Below are 17,717 nucleotides of genomic sequence, written 5' to 3'. Positions count from 1 at the left end.
GAGGTGCTGATTTCCTATATTTAACCAAAGGCTGAATAACCTTATTTTGGCAAGAAGTTGATTTGGAAGTCTCCTGGTCTAGTCTTTTATGATTCTGTAGCCTCCTTCTTTTTTTTTTTCTGACTGCAAACACACAAGGGGAAAAAAAAAGATGTAGAACACAGTGATTTGAAGCCACTTGTTACTACTGTATAATCAAAAGTTTTGTGGAGTTTTGTTCTGTAAGATTTTTCAAGGTAGCATTATAACATTCTATTTTTATAAAACAGTTTAAATGCTCTCCTCTCCAAATATATGAAAATGGAATAAATGATGGTAAGCTCCTTTTTAGGCATAAAATTATAAAACTATTTTTCAGGGTTATAAAGTCTTTCTTTGGTAATTAAATTACATGAAGAATACAGAAATTTCACTTCTTAAAATGAAATACACAAGTTTAATATATCTGTTCTTTAAATATTTTTAAAAGTATCTTCCAATTTTTTTAAGTAATATTAATAAAAGATTAACCAAGTGATAGTCTCTGGTGCTCCTATCAATTCAATTCTCCAAACATTTATTGAACACCTAATATAGGTCTTGCACCGTACAGGCACGTGGAGAAGATTAAAAATAAAAACTGAATTAGATGTGCTCTGCTCACAAGAAGTTTACAGTTTCGTAAATGAGAAACACAAATGCCTTGCAATCTACAGTAGAGGAGAGATGTTGGCAAATGATCGAAAGAAGGGTTTTTTAAACAGTGCTTAGGGGATATCAAGTAGATACTGAAATGCATCCTGATTAGGGTGGCTCAAGGAAGTTTTCATAGATGATGCAACATTGAGTTAGATATCAAAGTCCTGGTAGGATTTCAACAGGTGGAAAAGAGCATTCCAGGGAGTAAAAAGAGGATGAATAAAGACTAATTAGACATAAAGCAGAGGAAGGATGGAATTACTTCCCATTTGATAAAGATCCAAATTTCATGCCGAACAGTAATTTATATATATTTTTTAAAGGATCTGAAGGCCCTAACTCTGCTACTGCTTAAATTAATCTACTTGTCAGTCTATTTATATCTCTTACAGGGAAAAAGCACTGGCTAACTAATACTCATCAACTCTCAAGACAGTAGAATTGCTGACGTATTTGCTTGCAACCAATTAGTAAGCATATTTAATGAATGGTTACCATCCCCCTTGAAGGGTTTAACAAAGTGATAAATGGTCCTTGAACTTCCTTCATTGTTTCCAAGACAATTTCTGGAGTTCCTTAAAGAGAAACAAAAAAATCTTTTTCATCAGCCACAGACCACTAGCAAGGTTCCAATTTACTCAAGCTCATACCGGTCCATGACCAAGCAGTCATGGATTAAACAGAACTGGAAAAAATCTTAATAGTCATTGGATCAACTCTCCTTTTATAAAAAAGTAAAGAGGCTCAAAGAGTTTGAGTGACTTGCTCAGGGTCACAAATACGATAGAGTCATGGCTTCTGCTGACACTTTTCTTCACCACTTTCACTTTCCTGAGGTACTCTTACTAGGGTGGTGGCAATGTTAAGATTCTTCACAGATTGTTGTTGAACTTTAGCCAGATAGTGAACTAACCCTAGCACATATGATTAGTGTGTTAAATTCTGAATGGATAGCTCTAATTGTATAAATAGGAATAATGTTTTCAAATAGAGAAAAGTTTAGGATTTCATGAAATGTGTAAAGTTTTGGTTAGGAGAAGAGGTTCTTAATCACAACTTTACATCCGATTAACTGGGGGAGCTTGAAAGAAACTGGGCATCCCCTAAACTTCCATTTAACTGGTCTGAGATAAGGCTTTAGCAGGTTGGTTGGTTGGTTTTGTTGTGGCCACTAAAGTGTAGCTAGCACACAGAGTAGACATAAAATTTATCATTAAACTTTGGTCAAATCAAATCATACATCTACTTTAATGATCTGAACTCCTGTTCAGATGCAATAAATGCCTTATTTTCCAAAGAAGCCTTAAAAAAGATACACCCCAATCCTCAATGGCTTTTCTTCTGTAATCTCACTTGTGGTCTAATCAAATTGAGTACGTTGAGGGAGAAAAAAGAGTCTAAGAGTAATATGAATCATCCTGAAAGGCATGTATAATTTTTACACTTTTTCAAATTATGAGGAGAAAAGGGGGGGGATAGTTCTTTTAATTTGTGTGATCACAAATCCCACATATTCAAGATTTGATATAGAATGTGCCATTTTTAAAAAGGGGAATGTGATTTGTTTAGATTATAGGGCCGCATGCTAGTTAAGGGGCACTAGTCACTAATTCTTAATAAATGATCAGTTTTCTAACATAATTGTATTAGGCTTTGATTTTTTTTAATTGCCAATATCATTTTTAGCAACAGTCACATGAAGAGCGTCATCACCCTTGGCTTTCCTCAACAACTTCCCTATTTTATTCCCCTTTAACTACTTCCCCATTCCTACAAGTTCTCTTTCACCTTGTGTCCGTGCCAAAAAATGCTGCTATACTTCCTCCTACTTACTACACAGCTCAATACCCTCTTAATTAATTCAAACTACCACCTCATGGTGTAAATATCATATTCTAGTAGCTCTAGTGAAATCTGATTTTCCAGATGATCAAATAAGAACCAGCCCTACAGATAAATACTAAAACACAAAAACAAAAAGAAAAACAAAACAAAACGAAAACCCGGCTCATCAAAACAGTACTCAGGAATTGGTAAACCTGGATCCCAGCAGCAGGAGAATGGATGAGACAGCAAGGTTCCCAGCAAGTCTGTAAATAGCAAGATAGGTAGAAAACCTCGTTCTCCCTGCCCCAAGCACAAGGACACCTGCACAGCTGGCTGTTAGAAATGATAGATAAATACAAAAAATATACATGTTTAGGTACACATGTGCATTACAATGATACATCAGCGACACCTACCATATGACAACAGCTTAGGAATAGTGGCATTTTGTATAGTAAGGTAGATTCCAGAGAAAGAGAATTATATTGGGGTAAGATTGTGGATTTTTGCCCATCATTACAAGCAAATCTATACCACATGTTGTAGTGTTCTCAGTAGGTATTTTTAAAGACAAACAGTACAAAATAGTTTCCCTTCAGGTCTTTTTACTTTGATCTTAAAACAAAATAAAACAGCACAAAAACAGAACAAACAAGCAAAACAACCATTAATGAATTGTATGAGTTCATCGAGGACTTATTAAAAGAACAAAGCATAATAAAGATCTTCCAATAGTAGATTTGTTTCCTAGTAATTTAACTGCTTAAATGTTATTGATAAAGATTTCGTGCTCGTGTTAAGAAAAAAAAAAAATCCCAAAAGGAATTCTGCATTACGTACAGAATTTTTCTCTTTCTCAAGAGACACTTAGCTCAGTCTCAACATCCACTTCTGAGTAAGATTCTTTAGTGCTACTATCCTACCATCGTAACTAAATTCATATTGATGACCAGTTGATTGGTACTCTTATAATTACATAAAGCATATTTTTCCAGTTAGGGAACCCTTATTCTTAGTACATTTAAAATCTTCCCATAGAAAGAACAAGTACAGTTCATGTAGGTATATAAAATTCCAAAGGTGGTGATATTTTCTCCTTCTAGTTTGTCAGACAAAGATGTAGGTCATTCGGGGTCCCAATGCCTCCTTTGGGTCATATCAGTATTCCCCTCAAAAATGTGGCTTAATCTTCTGAATAATGCAAACGAAAATCTCTCTTTAATTTAAAGGAGAATTTTGCACCAGTATCGCTAGCGTAGGATACTGCGATCCGGGCAGGGGATTAGACCCACATCTTTTGTAAGTTGGGCCTAAAATTGACTCCAGATTTGTGACTCATGAACAGAAAGTCGGTTTTAATATAGATATGCTTTAAAAAGTAAAAATGGCTATCATTCTTAACAAGTTACATATTGGGTATTATTCTTAAAAATGACTCATAAAATATCTTTTTAAGTACTTAAAGTCATGAATATGTTCTACTCTTTTACCTCTGCTTGAATGCAATTTTTCATTTTCCAGGAAAGGATCCATTTTCTAACTAACCCCGTTAACCTAATTACTCATAAAGAAATACCCAAAGTGTCCCTGACATCGATACCTTCACGAAGAAATGTATCTATGCACATGCACAAGAGCATATCCCATTTAGATAATCACAACTGTAATTTTTGTTTAAAAGATTCCTCTCCACCCATGCAATTCCTAGCAGTAAAATTTATCAAAAGCGCTAAAAGTTTGCAAACACTAGAACTGCCCTATCCATGTCCTTATTTCCCCATTCATGCACTTAAACTCAAAAGTACTAACTCTTAGGCTTAAAAGAATAACAGTATTCTGTTTATTTAATGGTCTCTGTTTGATCTTAAATGGGGTTTGTAATGAAAATGCCTTCAATCTGAAGGGAACCTTTTATCCTATTCAGAATAATTATCTTGTAAGATTAAAATTCAGTGAATCATACCTAATTAAGATTTATAATTTAGCATCATTCAGGTATGTGATCTAAGAGTTTACAATCTTAACTTTAATTTGAAATGGAAAGGGAAAAGAAGTGAGTAAAAGGGAAATAAAACAGTTATTTGGGGCATAACAGTGCACTATACTGCCACAGATTTACCCAGATTCCTGGTTTAATCCTTTCCGAGGCCAAACATCTATTGCAAAAATGCCAACATACTAAAGGCTAGGAGTAAGGTGGGAAAAGAAGGGCTGTGATTTAAATTATACTACAGAATTTCTAGATCGGTTATAGGACACTAAAAAATATGCTTGGTGGCTAACCACCTATCAAAATAGTACAAGTTTATCACGTCTTTGATGCAAAAAATTTCTAAGCTGCAGGGTGAATATATAATTAAGCGGGACACTGTTGTGATAGTACATATCAACTGAGAGCGCAATGCCTTGTTATTACACAGGGCAAAGCTTTTTCTTCTTAGAAGGTCTCGTATATAGTATTTCTCTCCACAAAGTCTAACAAGGCATTCAAAATAAGTTCAATTTTTTTTCTTCCTCAGAAATATCTTTAAAGCCCCCCCACCCTCACCCCAGTCTTGGATTATAGAAAAGAATAGTTACTTTTCCGAGGTCTTTGATATTTCCTTTCCTGGCAGAGTCATCTGATGTGAGAAATACCTTTTGAAAATAAATGGTACAACTTCAAGTGCACTCAGATCCATTACTTGCTGGACATTCCACCGTATCTCAGTTTTGATTTGAAAAAGCCGCTTGACTTCAAAATTTAGTTTTAGGTATCTCAATATGAAGCTTGATCTCATTGAGAAGTATCTTGGGAAGCAACAATGTAAACGTTTGGTCCACCCCTGGACACAGAATGTTCAAACCCAAGGAGAAAGGAGTCCCACCTGGTGACTACATAATTCAAGGGAAAAGGGGGTTATTTCAATCCAGGTTCAGAAACCAAGTTCGCAATTTGAATATAACATACTGCAGAGTTAATGTTACTGCATGGAAGAGTCACTCTGCATCTTTCACACAGCTGTTACCATGTGTTTACGGAGCTACGATGCCACTTTCTAATGTCAAAATATCAATGCTGCTACTGTTATAACAAGGTAATTATTTTTGCATTTGCCCCTTTTGTCTGAATGGCACTCAGTGAGCTGTGCTTTTATTTTTTACTGGTCAGGATTTTGTACATAGTTAGAGAATTTCAGATTCTACCTTAGAAATACTTATTTTCCGTGGGCTTGAAACTTAGGGGGGGTGGTGGTACATGGCAACAGAGAAACTCCGAGGCTCTTACTACACATCTTACTAAAAACCCTCCCACCCCCGTCATTCTGAGCCTGGGCGTACATATTTAAGTGTGTACCTGCATGCAAGCAATGACAAAACACAGGGTCCCTTTTAAGAATCTCTGTACAAGAATTCATGGGATACATGGAGCACATATCAGGCAAAGGGCAACATGAAATAAAAGCAAATATTCCTGTCACACCAATTCATGTGCAGAAAGAGCAGAAGATACCTAATGGTCCATTTACCATCGATTCTCTCACTCAGTAACCATCAGTATTTCTTTGGGCAGAGGCACAGGGAACAACTGTGGGACAGTCAGTCTCTTAAGTAGGAAACCCAGTGACTTGCAGCAAGCAGGCCCTCGATAAAAGTTTGTGGGTTGTGAAGGCAGGGCTAGTTTCGTTGCCCCGCAACCTGCACACGCTCCCCAAGGTCCCACACACAAGGGCCCTGCATTTGGTTTACTGCTCTGCTGTGGCTGTCTTGAATTTTTAATATGTTTTGAACAAGGTGCCCCACATTTTATTTTTTGCACCAAGCCCCAAAAATTATGTGGTCAGCCCTAGGTGAAGGTGACAATGCGTGTTGATGGTGAAGATAATAAATCAAAAGAACAGCCAAAAGTTTACAGTTACATCTGGAAACCCACGGCTTCACATTACACTACTTTTAAAATTTTATTTTGAATGTTACTGTTTCCATGAATAATACCTCCTCAGGAACCAAAGCATGAAAGTAGAGGTCATTCATTCTCAGATGAGTTTACCGTCATTTGTATATGGCATTTAATCAATTGTAAGTTGCTTAAAAAGCATCCAACTGACATAAGGCAAACATTACTTGAATCTGGGAAAAAAAGAGAGACTTTCTTTTTTTTTTTTTTTTTTTTTGGTGGATGAAGAAAATGCAGTTTCTGTTCTCCTGCCAGCCATACATCCACAAGTGGGATGGAGTAAATACATACATTACCAGCAGAAATCAAAACTCATAAGAAAGGAACTGAGTAAAGGTGTTTTTGATATTAAGAAAACATTTTATAGGTATTTTACATTACATATTTCTGCAGTAAGAAAATCTTTTTTGTAAGCTATATATATTATCACTGATAAACTTTTTATAAAAGCTACTCTTAACCGAAAATGAGACCAAAAGTCTAATAAGAAGCCGATTTCCCAATATTATAAAAAAAAATGCTTTCTAAAAAAAGATTCCCCACATAAAAATATGAATACTTAAGCTAGGTTGCAGGGTGAAAAAAAGAAAGAAAAAAGTTTAACCTCGGGCCTCCACAGAAGAAACCACACGTGCTACTTTCAAGATGCACTGGTTTCAAAAGTGACTGGAAGAGTAATACTATAAATGTTCTGTGAAAGTCATAGTGGTTCAAATATAAGTGAACATATCCATTTATACATTTAACATAAAGACATCTGAATTGCAATTCTCCTTTGAAGCTACTGCGTCTAAGAGACCCAGAGACAACAGCCCACCATATGCAATGTTAAGCGAAGTGTCAATACTCAAGTAACAAAACAACAAACGGATTTGTTGCATAAAATGTGTAAATATTATTAATAGAAAGTGCCATCTGATAGCTCACGTTTGGATGGTTTCTGCTCACCTATCTTTCCTGCCGCCTCAGTCTCCTAGCTAAGGCTAGCATCAACAGGTAGCGTACGCATGTGCCGTGCTGAGGCAGAGCTCCTGAGCAGGCATGTGTGGGGCTGCCCGAAGGAAACGGCATACCCACCTGCTTTTGATTTGCTGCAAACTTATCAGTACAATTTATTTTTACCATATTCTTGCCTACTCCTTATTTCCACTATCTGCATTTCTTGGAGCAAGCATCTTCCAAGTAATATTGCCATTTGAATGATAAGATCAAAAATCCCAAAAGATCAGTAATCAGCAATCTTGTCAAAGCAGCTATGCTTGAAATTTCTACCATAAGAGAAACAGTTAATGATAAAAATTCACGTTTAGAAAAAAAGGAAGAAAATTACATGAAAAGCACTTGCTAAACAAGCATTTATTTTCAGTTTTTTAAAAAAAGTTTCCTTTTTCATAGACAAAAAATTTACCTATAATGTGTGTGTGTGAGAGAGAGAGAGAGGCAGTTAACTGAAGATGGAATCATTTTTGGACTTGTAGAAGTACCCCAAATAATTTCTAAGTTCAACTGATTTTAATGAAACATTAGCCCTTATATGCCCGCAAAGAAAGAGACAATTATAGTAAGATTTTTTTTTTTAATTGAAGGAAAAAAAATCGCATTGCTCCCTTTGCCGTTTGTTTATTCTGGCTTGTTAATGACTCAAGATAAAAAAGCAGATATGCTGATTAATCAAGTCTTATCGATCAGTAGCATATGTCAATATTTCACACAAATATCTACAGAACAATTTCTCCCAATCAAAAATTTATAAATCAATTTAACTTCCTGGTAATTAAATTTATTAGCCCCACAACAATAAATGTGGTACTTTATAAAAGTAGTATGTGAAATTTGTACTCAAGAAGATATTGATCAAAGGCAAAACAGCAAACATTTCTATACACCAAGGTCCTAAGAACAAACTGGAAAGTAAATAATCATAAAAGCCTGCAATTGTTTCAAATACACCTAGCAATTCTGCTGATTTCGGACCATTAAAACTGATTACTTAATTAGGCAATCATTCAAGGCATCTAAACATTCACAGACAAAAACAGGGAGTCATTAGCAGAGCCGTCTTCACCTTGAGATGAAAATTCTGAACAATGTTGCAGACACGAAAACTTTCGGGATCTGTCCCCATGCGTGAACTAAGCAAAATAATAAAATCTAAAAGGTAACAACCAAAGCTAAGGAAAAAAATAATCTGCCTATAGTGATATCACTAATTTGTCTTTTCAAGTAGCTAATACTTTAAACAATCTGAGAAATGCCAAGTTATAATACAGATATTCTCTATCAATTCTTGGAAGTACTACTTTTCTCCCCTCTGGTCATACTCTTACACTATCTAAAAGTAATTAATAAAATTTCTGCTCTCTTGTATGTCTATCAGAAGTACCTGCCTACAAACAGGTTTTCAAAGTTCCTACCTAACATGAATAAAAACCACAAAAAGATTTTCTATTTATGGAAAAAAAAAAAAAAAAAAAACCACAACCGAGTACTGGAACCTCAGCCACTGGAGTCTTTAATGTAACTAAAGAAAAAAAAAAATAATAATATCTATGTTTTCACTCAGAAGATACCAGAGATAATTTCAACAATACCACTGATTTGGTACAGTCAGGAGAAAGAAAAATATTCTCTGCCCTCCCTCCCCCAAAAAATGGTTCCTGAAATAATTCTAAAGAGACCCTATAAACTGTCTTTTTTAAGAGAAGAGAAAAAGGAAGTCAACTCACACACACAGCTTCCAATCAGAAGTCTTACTCTCTTCCAGGAAAACAACAATGAGACTTTATTACCCTGCTATGATTCTTTCATTTCGGACATGATTAATTAGCAAGTATTACACTTTCCAAAACTCCCACCACACTCTTCGTGGCCTATCAGCCTAGTTGTTGAGAGATCTATATGAAAGAGCAAGTAACCAACAGCAGTATAAGACAAGTATCCAAAAACTATTTCAAAGGAACACTTCTCTCCTATCTTTGCCTCCCAAAATGAAGCAGGCTGCTTTTAACTGCTTTCACAAAAAAATTTTCTTAATTGGTCATTTTCTTAACAATACCTTTTAAAATTTGAATAATGCATGCAACATATTCAGGATTCAAGAATACATGGCATGTAATTTATTTGTTACCTACCTATATTTTCAGGCTGGAATTCCAAACGACTTGAGTGAGTCCATGTAGTTTACCCTGATAACTATCCACATGAACAATTAATAAACAATAAAGATGATGTGAGCAAGCATGTTTCGGGAAATGGTTTCTATAGAAAAAAAAAAATGTTTCTTTCCCAAAGAAAAGCTAATATGTCACACATATAATGATGAGAGGAAACAGCAGTAAAGAACTAAAAGAGAGGATGAAAGGAAGAGGGCAACTCTAAAATTTGAATGAATGAAAACTCTGATTCTCCGCATATTGTTCCAAAACACCCTCTCAAAATAATTTTCCCTTTAAAATGATCTATTTTCAAAATGTCCATGGGAACCAAGAAGCCAGAACCATGTGAATGTACTATAAATACATATTTAACAACCACCAGTTTATAAAGGTTAGGGTTTCCCCCTTCAACCTCTCAACTCTTCTGTCCAAAAAAACTTCACACATAGTACAGTACTAATAAATAGATCTTGTTGGTTCCAGGAAACATTTTTTTTTAATCTATTCTGGCCATAATATCCTTGCTTTTTTTCTGTTGTATTAAATTTAGGATCAAAAACATCAAAGCAGCTTCCACCTCGGACCTAACTTTTAGAGAATCAATGTGACAAGGCAGTCCCTGATAGATGTTTCTCTTGATAAACGACTTGTTCAAAAGAGACATTGTAGCTTTCATTTCCTGACCACAACACACTTTTAATTTGCAACAGCAGAGCTGCCAGAGTGAGAGCACTTGCCCACTTTCCAGCCTTTTAGGTTTGTAACTCTGGTTCCTTTAGGCCACACGTTTGAGACAAACAAAATCTAAAAATAATCAGTGATAGAATTACAAAATAGGAACCACCAATGCCACTTTATACATATACACAAGTGTCTACTTTATATATATATGTATATATATATATACACATATATATATGTGTGTGTGTGTGTATATATATATATATATAAACTTTTCCTCCCCAGAATTCTAGTGTGTGATAAGGCTCCTGAGTGACCATCATTTGCACAACAAGCATTTAAACACAGAGAAATAAATTACGTGACTATTATTTAATAGTAAGCAGAGACAGGGGAGGGGGGCAATTTACACACTTAAATCTGCTGTTAAATGTCATGAATTATATGATTGCCTACCCCAATGTGTTTTTTACATATTATTGCAATGATTATTATTACTACTACTCAGAAATCACATTTAAGTATCAATACGGTGAACAGTCAAACCATCCAATTTCTGCTCTCAGCACATTGTCCGAGCTCCGATTTAAAATTTATAAATGTAATATCCTCCTCATCACAGGCAGCAGCCCAATCTGCTCTGAATATATATTACAGCTTTAACATCACAGAGGGAAATCGCCCATCTGGCAATCCCATTCGCTCCAACAGCTCCGGGGGAAAAAAAGCTGTGCTCTCTCCTCCTTAAAACATTTCTCAGGGCAAATTATGTGCATCTAAAATAAACAGTCTTCTTATTGATCGCTTCAAAGTCAACAAGTTCCAAATGCAAAATTCAAATCCTTTTCTATCGTGTGAGAGCAGTGTGTGTTCAGCTCAATAGTCACCAGAGTCCAACCAGAAGTGGATGTCGCGCAGCGGCTCCAGTAGTGCCTTTCCTTGTATTCACATTTGTGTTATGAGAGAGCAGTAACCACGGCCACATTACAGACCCCTGGCAGCTCTCCCCACTGCTATTTCTTTCTTTCATATTCTCCCTTTCCTTCTCTCTCTTTTCAGGGTCAATGCATGGTGGTGGGGTAAAGGTAACCAAAAAAAAAAAAAACCACACACAAACAACAACGACAAAAACCCAAACCAGTATAAAGTGGACATATCCTGTGGTCATGCAAAATACTTGTAACATCTTTTTGTTGTCCCCTCTTAGTCTTAATTGAATATCACAAAGTGTACAAATGGTACGGTCAAAGAGCTATTGAAAACCCCCTCTCACTCTATTTATCTGACCTTTTTTTTTTTGTAAAGAAAGAGGAAAGAGTGGTTTCAAACAAAGTCAATTTCAGTGCTTGATTATTTAATTCTGTCACAGGTTAAAAGTAAAAAGCGCTGACAGGCAGACAAGTGAATGGCAAGGGAAAAAAAAAAAAAAAACTACCACTGTTCCTTAAAAGGCATTAAAGACGTAAAGCAATTAAAATATATATATATTTTTTATTTTTATGTAAAAGATAGCCCTTCACTCACTCACCCAAAAAAACCACTCAGAGGAACTGATTACTCCACAAAGTGTAATCATCCAGAGAGCAGATAGTCAAATTGCATTAATAGGTTGAGAAAAAAAAAAAATTCATCCAGTTTTGTGTGTGTACATATATATTTATATACTTTCATTAGTAAGCAGTCTTTGCCCACACTCCCGCCCTCTCCCCTCTCCACCCAGCCTCCTCCCCAAAAAACCCCACACTGAGTTTAACTAATTTACATACCATTTGACTTCAGCGGTTATATAGTGCATTACTAGTAACATGAAACTTTGGGATTACCGCTAAAACCGATAAAAGTGGACTCCAGTAATCTATTAATCAAAACTGAAATATAAACAAGTGATAGCAAAAGCAAACAAGCATTTTGACAGATTAAAATATACATATATATATTTAAAGGAATTATATATCATGAGCATCTGCTTCCCAAGGAGAGTCTTCAATGGTTTTTATCATGCTATGTAATTTGTCTTTCCTATTTAGATGCAAAGGAAGTAAATTCCAAAACTGACATACCATAAACACTGGTGCTACTGATCATTTCTTGCTGGCAGCACAAAAAGCTGAATTGGATTTCTCACAAGCAGGAATTCCAAAGGTTGCTTTTCATTAAAGCCACTTTTCCTCTCAGCTATCAAATGTCACTGCCTTGAAACGTGGGCCCTTTCGTCAGGTATTCATTTAACCTACATGCATATAATTAAGGGGGAAAGCAACATCAACAAAAAGGGGATCTCAGATCACAGGAGAAGAAAGAAAGGAAAAAAAGCACATGACCAGGAATGCAAGTCCATGTCAATTTCACTCACTCCCATTGAAACTAACAAGAGCTCCGGGGAGGACGGTAATAGGATCAGTGGATTGTATATACCATTAAATTATACATCTTTCTCTCCCGTTCCTTGCCAACAATACGCCCACCACGCTGTACCCCCTCCAAGATGATGTGCTTACATTTTTCTGCAACCGATCTTCTGACATTTTCACGTTCCCCCAGCCACGAGACTGTAATTTAACCTCAACTTTTTGTGTGTGCAAGATTCTTATTTACACTTCTTATTTACTTAGAAGTTAGTTCCCGAAGAAAGTCTAGCCCCACCCTATGGCTCCGCTTTCTTATTTTTTATTTTTGAAGTAAAAAGATAGTAGTAAGTAAGCCCAATATAGCGGAAAACGAGATTTTTGCTATCGCGAACTCTTAATCCAATACTATTGTTACAATGATTAAGCAGCAAAAAATATGCATTATAATGTTTCAGGGCTACTTTGTACAGAGAAATTAGACAGCAGGTTGGCGTACAGAATAGAAGCGAATGCAAATTAAATTTAATGTTTACGGCACAACTCGAAGATCTCTTTTTATTACGGGTCTTGGATTTATTTATAGTCTCAAAAAATAAAACAAACAAAAACAAAAACAAATTTAAACAGATGGTAGAAAACTACGAAGCTCCTCTTACCTGAATGCGCGGAGCGAAAACCCGATAGGTTAGCGTAGCATCGATCCGATGTGTTTGCTGATGAATGGAAGCTAGGGTTAAGTGAAGGTGCCTATGATTTGAAATCATTCCAAGTTTTTGAAGGGAAGACGGACTGCAGCCTCTGCCATGTTGGAATTTCAAACCCAAAACAGCTGCTTGGAAGGAGCCAGCATGCCAGAGGCTGGGCGCAGGCGCAGAGCGCCGCCGAGCCAAATTCAAATCACTTTCACACTAAGAGCCAAAGATCAGTTTTCAAAGGAGAGAGGGAGAAAGAGACCGAGGCTGCCGAGAGGGAGAGAAGACGGGAGGCAGTGGCGAGAGGCGGGCAGTGGAGAGAGACGGGCAGCGGGAGGACCGGGAGGGAGAGGGAGAGGCGCACGGAGCCCGCGGAGCTGGAGGGGGAGAAAGGGAGGCGGGAGGCGAGCGGGCGAGCGAGCGAGAGACGCGCCAGAGATTCATGGGCAGGGAGGGCTCAATGGCCGCGCCGCGCTGGCCGGCCAGCCGCTCGGGTCATGTTACACGGCCGGGGCCGCGGCGGCCGCCCAGCCTCCCCGACGCGCTCACGCGGCCCGGAGGGGGCCCCGAGGTCATGATTACGCGCGCGGGGATCCGGAGCTCTCCCTGCCCGCGCTCTCCGGTGGCCCAGCCTGGGGAAGGGGGAGCAATGCCTTGGGGTGGGGGGGAGGGAAGGGGCCTTTCTTTCCCACGCGTGACCAGCCGGCCCTTGCGCGCCCCAGCCAGCCTGGGAGGGCCCGGGACAGGGCTGCGCGGCTCTCGCGCCCGCGGGCCCCTCCCTGCCCGCTCCCGGCCCTCTCGACAGCTGCGGCCAGTCCACCCTTCCCCACCCCCCAGGACTCCGCACACAGGACAGGATCTGGCCCCGAGAAGCCGGGACCTCACCCGCACTCTCCCCTGGGCCCCCAGCACCAGCCAGAAAATGACTTTATCTGCTAAGAAGAGGCAACTTCGGGGGAGGGGGGAGAATCCGAATTAAGCCGGTTCCCCTCCCCCGCCTCCTTGTGAATAAATAAAATCATAAGTGTCTAGGTGTGCGGTCCACTCTCGCGCTTCCCTGGTTCCCCTCCCTACCTCCCCCAGGCGGCTCGGGCAGGGGAAGCAGCGCCTGGGGGCCCCCGGTGCGGGCTGCTGGTGCGCGAGCATAGACGTTAGGCTCCTGCTTTCCCAACCCCCTTCTTGGAACAAGCTGGGGACCCAGGAGTGGGAAAAGAGTAGGGGCTTTGTGGTGCTGGGAGCTGAGGAAGAATGAAATGTGCAGTTGAGTGTGTTGCTCGCATCCCAGGGAGCAATGCAGTGCTGATTGTCTGTTGCTGAGATAGCCTTTTGTTCGGAACATAAGGTTTAAGAAACACACACACGTTTTCTGGGGTCTCTTGTTAGATGTAAATGTGCTGCATCCAGACGCTTACTATGCAGTGTAAGCTCAGTTGGTTTACTAATCACCCCGCCCCACCCCCAAACAACCAGGATCATTTGAATGGGAACCTCATTCAGACTTCTAGGCTGCGAGGATTGCCTTCAACCTATTTCATTCTAGACTAGCCAACCATCCAACTGAGATAATAAAGCAAACAATAACATTTGATCATGATGTCTACGAGATAATGTGCCCGGCAAAGTTCTTTAGGAATTGTAATGAGCAAGAGAGTGAGTGAGGTAATAATTTCTCTTCGTTTTCATTAAATAAGACTTTAATAGATAAATGGTAAGTTTATGCTTTGGCCTGGTGGACATCCAGTCCTCTCCATTGCGACTAAGCTAAGAATGAAAGAGGCAAATTATATATTCGACCAGGAGCCCATGAAGCTGAGAATGTTACCTTTGAAGGTTGGCAACGAAAATAGACTTGTTTAGGACTGACCCTCCTTATAACGGGTGTTCACATTCCCCCCTGCTTCTCTGCTATAGATTTAATAGACTAAATTGCAGGTCTCCAGATGATGAAATGCAGCTTTTAAAAGATACCACATATATACTTTGAAATTAATTTCATTCTCCTTTTGTGATTTTCTTACCTGTGAATGGATAGCCATTGAATGGATGCATTTAGCTAACACAATGAGAAAGAAAAATTATTTTAGTTAAATCTAGGCAGATGACAGAATTTAAAAGACAAAAGGAAGTGATTCAAGATCTTACCAAATATTTCTAAAGAATGAGATTTCTATTTGGAATGGATTTGACCTTTCTGTGCATTTTTTTAAACCAGGCTTCAAAATAAAACAGAAGAACTTTATTCTGATGTAACAGAGAACACTGGAGCCCCTTTAGTTATGTTTTACAAGATAGCTTTGAAAATGATATTATGAAAAGTTGCCCATTGGATTTCACCACAAAGAAATAAGTGTAGAAAAATATCTATGGGTCACTGTTGGATTGAGTACAGATGAATTAAAAAACAACAACTGTGAAGAACTTATAATTTCAGTTATTGCCCATTTGGAGAATGACGACGAGAAGTCCTCTGGACACACAGCAGACGCTCTGTGCAATTCAAGCAAAACTGCTCTGTCCTTGTTTGTTAAAAAAAGTTCAAAGCTCATCAACCTTTAACACTAAATTCCTCATATTGAATTTACAGTTCCTTATGTAAACCAAAATGCCAAATAAAATATATAGGATAGAATATCCACTGAGTAAAAATATATATATATATTATAAATATATATTTTCATGCTCAACTTAAAGAAATTCATTTTCAATATCTAAAACAAAATAAGCTGTACTTTTAAAAAAGGGCAAGAAAAAATGTGGTTAGCAGGAGTTTATTAATAGATAAGTAGTACTTTTTTCAACTCCTTTGTATATTCATTTGAAATACAGATTATAAAATTTGTCATTCAACATACAAATGCATATAATTAACTTTGGAATCAAAGAAAAGCAAACTATTCAAAAGAGCACTGCATGTATTTACACAGCATTTCAAAATTGTCCAAAATTGCATATACTCCAGAAAAAAATGTTTACGTAATAGAATATATATTATGGGATTTGCATGACTAATAAGATCCATTATGGAGTGTGTCATCCCACTATTTCTAGCTTTTTTTTTTTTTTAAGGTATGGATAAAGTTTGCTTCTCTCCAATTACTTTTTTTGCAAAGGAAGATGAAACGACTTTTTTTTCAAAAAGATGCATTATTTGTAAAATTAGCACAATGTTTATGGTTTTGTTGTTTTAATAAAACTATCTTTAATGATAGTTATATGATTAACATTTTAATAGTCACTATATCCTATCCATATTTATTTTTAAAACTTTTATTCAAAAGAAATGTTTCTGGTTGTAACTTGACATCCATCTCTACAATGTACTTTATGAAACTTGTGACGACATGAAGATAAGAAATTGAGTCTTTAAAGAAAGTGGACTGGCTAATCAAGAAAACAGTTAATTCAGTGAAAAACTGATCAGACTCATTTATTTCCCACTGCAGTAAGCGCATTGCTTCTTTCTTTTTTTAATTTTAATTTCTTTTTAATGTAGAAAGGACAAATATAATGAATTTCTAACACACAGTATAGTCTAACTCGGGCTTTGTAAGAAACTAAAAAAAAATAAACATCACTTCTTTTTTTCCTTCGGGAGGAGTGTGTGTATGTGTATGTGTGTGTGCAGACGCACATGCACATGTTCCTCTCAAGCTAATTCAGGGAGGCAAGATTCTTCTACTTTTGTGTTCTTATTCTCAGGACACATATAAGCAACAAAAATCAAAGTAAAGTGTAAAGAAATAAGCAAGGTGATATTGAATGAGACGGTGCAGATGACCATATTCTTGTATGCCTGGACTAAGGGTAATTTGGCCCAGGTTAGACACAAAGATGTTTACCGAGGTGATGGAAGAAGAAAAGAGAAGGACAAGATAAGGGTAGACAGAGCACTGAAAAGATAAGAGGATGAGGGTGACAAGATATTTCAAAGACAAAAACAAGTTTGGGGGGCTATAATATTGAGTTTTTCATGAAATGCTAAACACAATTCAATTTAATTTATAAATTCTGCTGTTTAGTTTCAAAGTCAATTATTTTAATACAACATTAAAGTAGTAATATCCTCTTCCAAACTATCGTGTTTCCAAAATATTCCAGGACTTACTAGCTGTTTATTAGACCTACACTTGTTTTTCATATTGCTCACAAAATCTAAAGTAGCTCTTACAATAATAGAATTACTGGTATGATATTTTTTTTATGTTTGCATAAAATTGCAGTTTATTTTAAGGATCTTCATTTGTACTTCAATTAAACTAAGAATACTAAAAAATTCTTATGCCCCTTCCTCCCCCCCCAAGAAAACAGTGAAGACCTTGACCTCATTTTAGTAAAATTACTCAATTTGTTAGAATTAGACTTGAATACAGGTACTGTCAAAGGGTATTAGTGTGGTCCA

The 17,717-nt window shown here is 37.3% G+C and overlaps 1 protein-coding gene across 4 annotated transcripts in view; it reads right to left on the bottom strand.

Annotated features, from left to right (window-relative positions):
* The window catches only part of FIGN (fidgetin, microtubule severing factor), a 129,501-nt gene extending 115,379 nt beyond the window's left edge, over window positions 1-14,122 (bottom strand). The window contains exons 1-2 of one of the 4 annotated variants that reach the window (XM_031035443.2): window positions 13,283-14,122; window positions 12,339-12,508 (exon numbers count right to left, since the gene is read on the bottom strand). Coding sequence is in view for 1 of the 4 variants with exons in the window: in XM_031035441.2 (XP_030891301.2) it covers window positions 12,339-12,363 (25 nt within the window). In the remaining 3 variants the exon portion in view is untranslated. Of the gene's footprint in view, window positions 1-9,573; window positions 12,306-12,338; window positions 12,509-13,282 lie in introns of those variants that run through there. The other 3 variants (XM_031035441.2, XM_006740151.3, XM_081814297.1) reach the window with 3 other exon arrangements.
* Between the last annotated feature and the right edge of the window lie 3,595 nt (window positions 14,123-17,717).

Source organism: Leptonychotes weddellii, chromosome 3, assembly GCF_054177405.1.
Source record: "Leptonychotes weddellii isolate Sample4059 chromosome 3, ASM5417740v2, whole genome shotgun sequence".
Taxonomy (NCBI): Eukaryota; Metazoa; Chordata; class Mammalia; order Carnivora; family Phocidae; genus Leptonychotes; species Leptonychotes weddellii.
The sequence above is the reverse complement of the archived record's forward strand: the minus strand, read 5'-3'. Positions and strand labels throughout refer to the sequence as shown.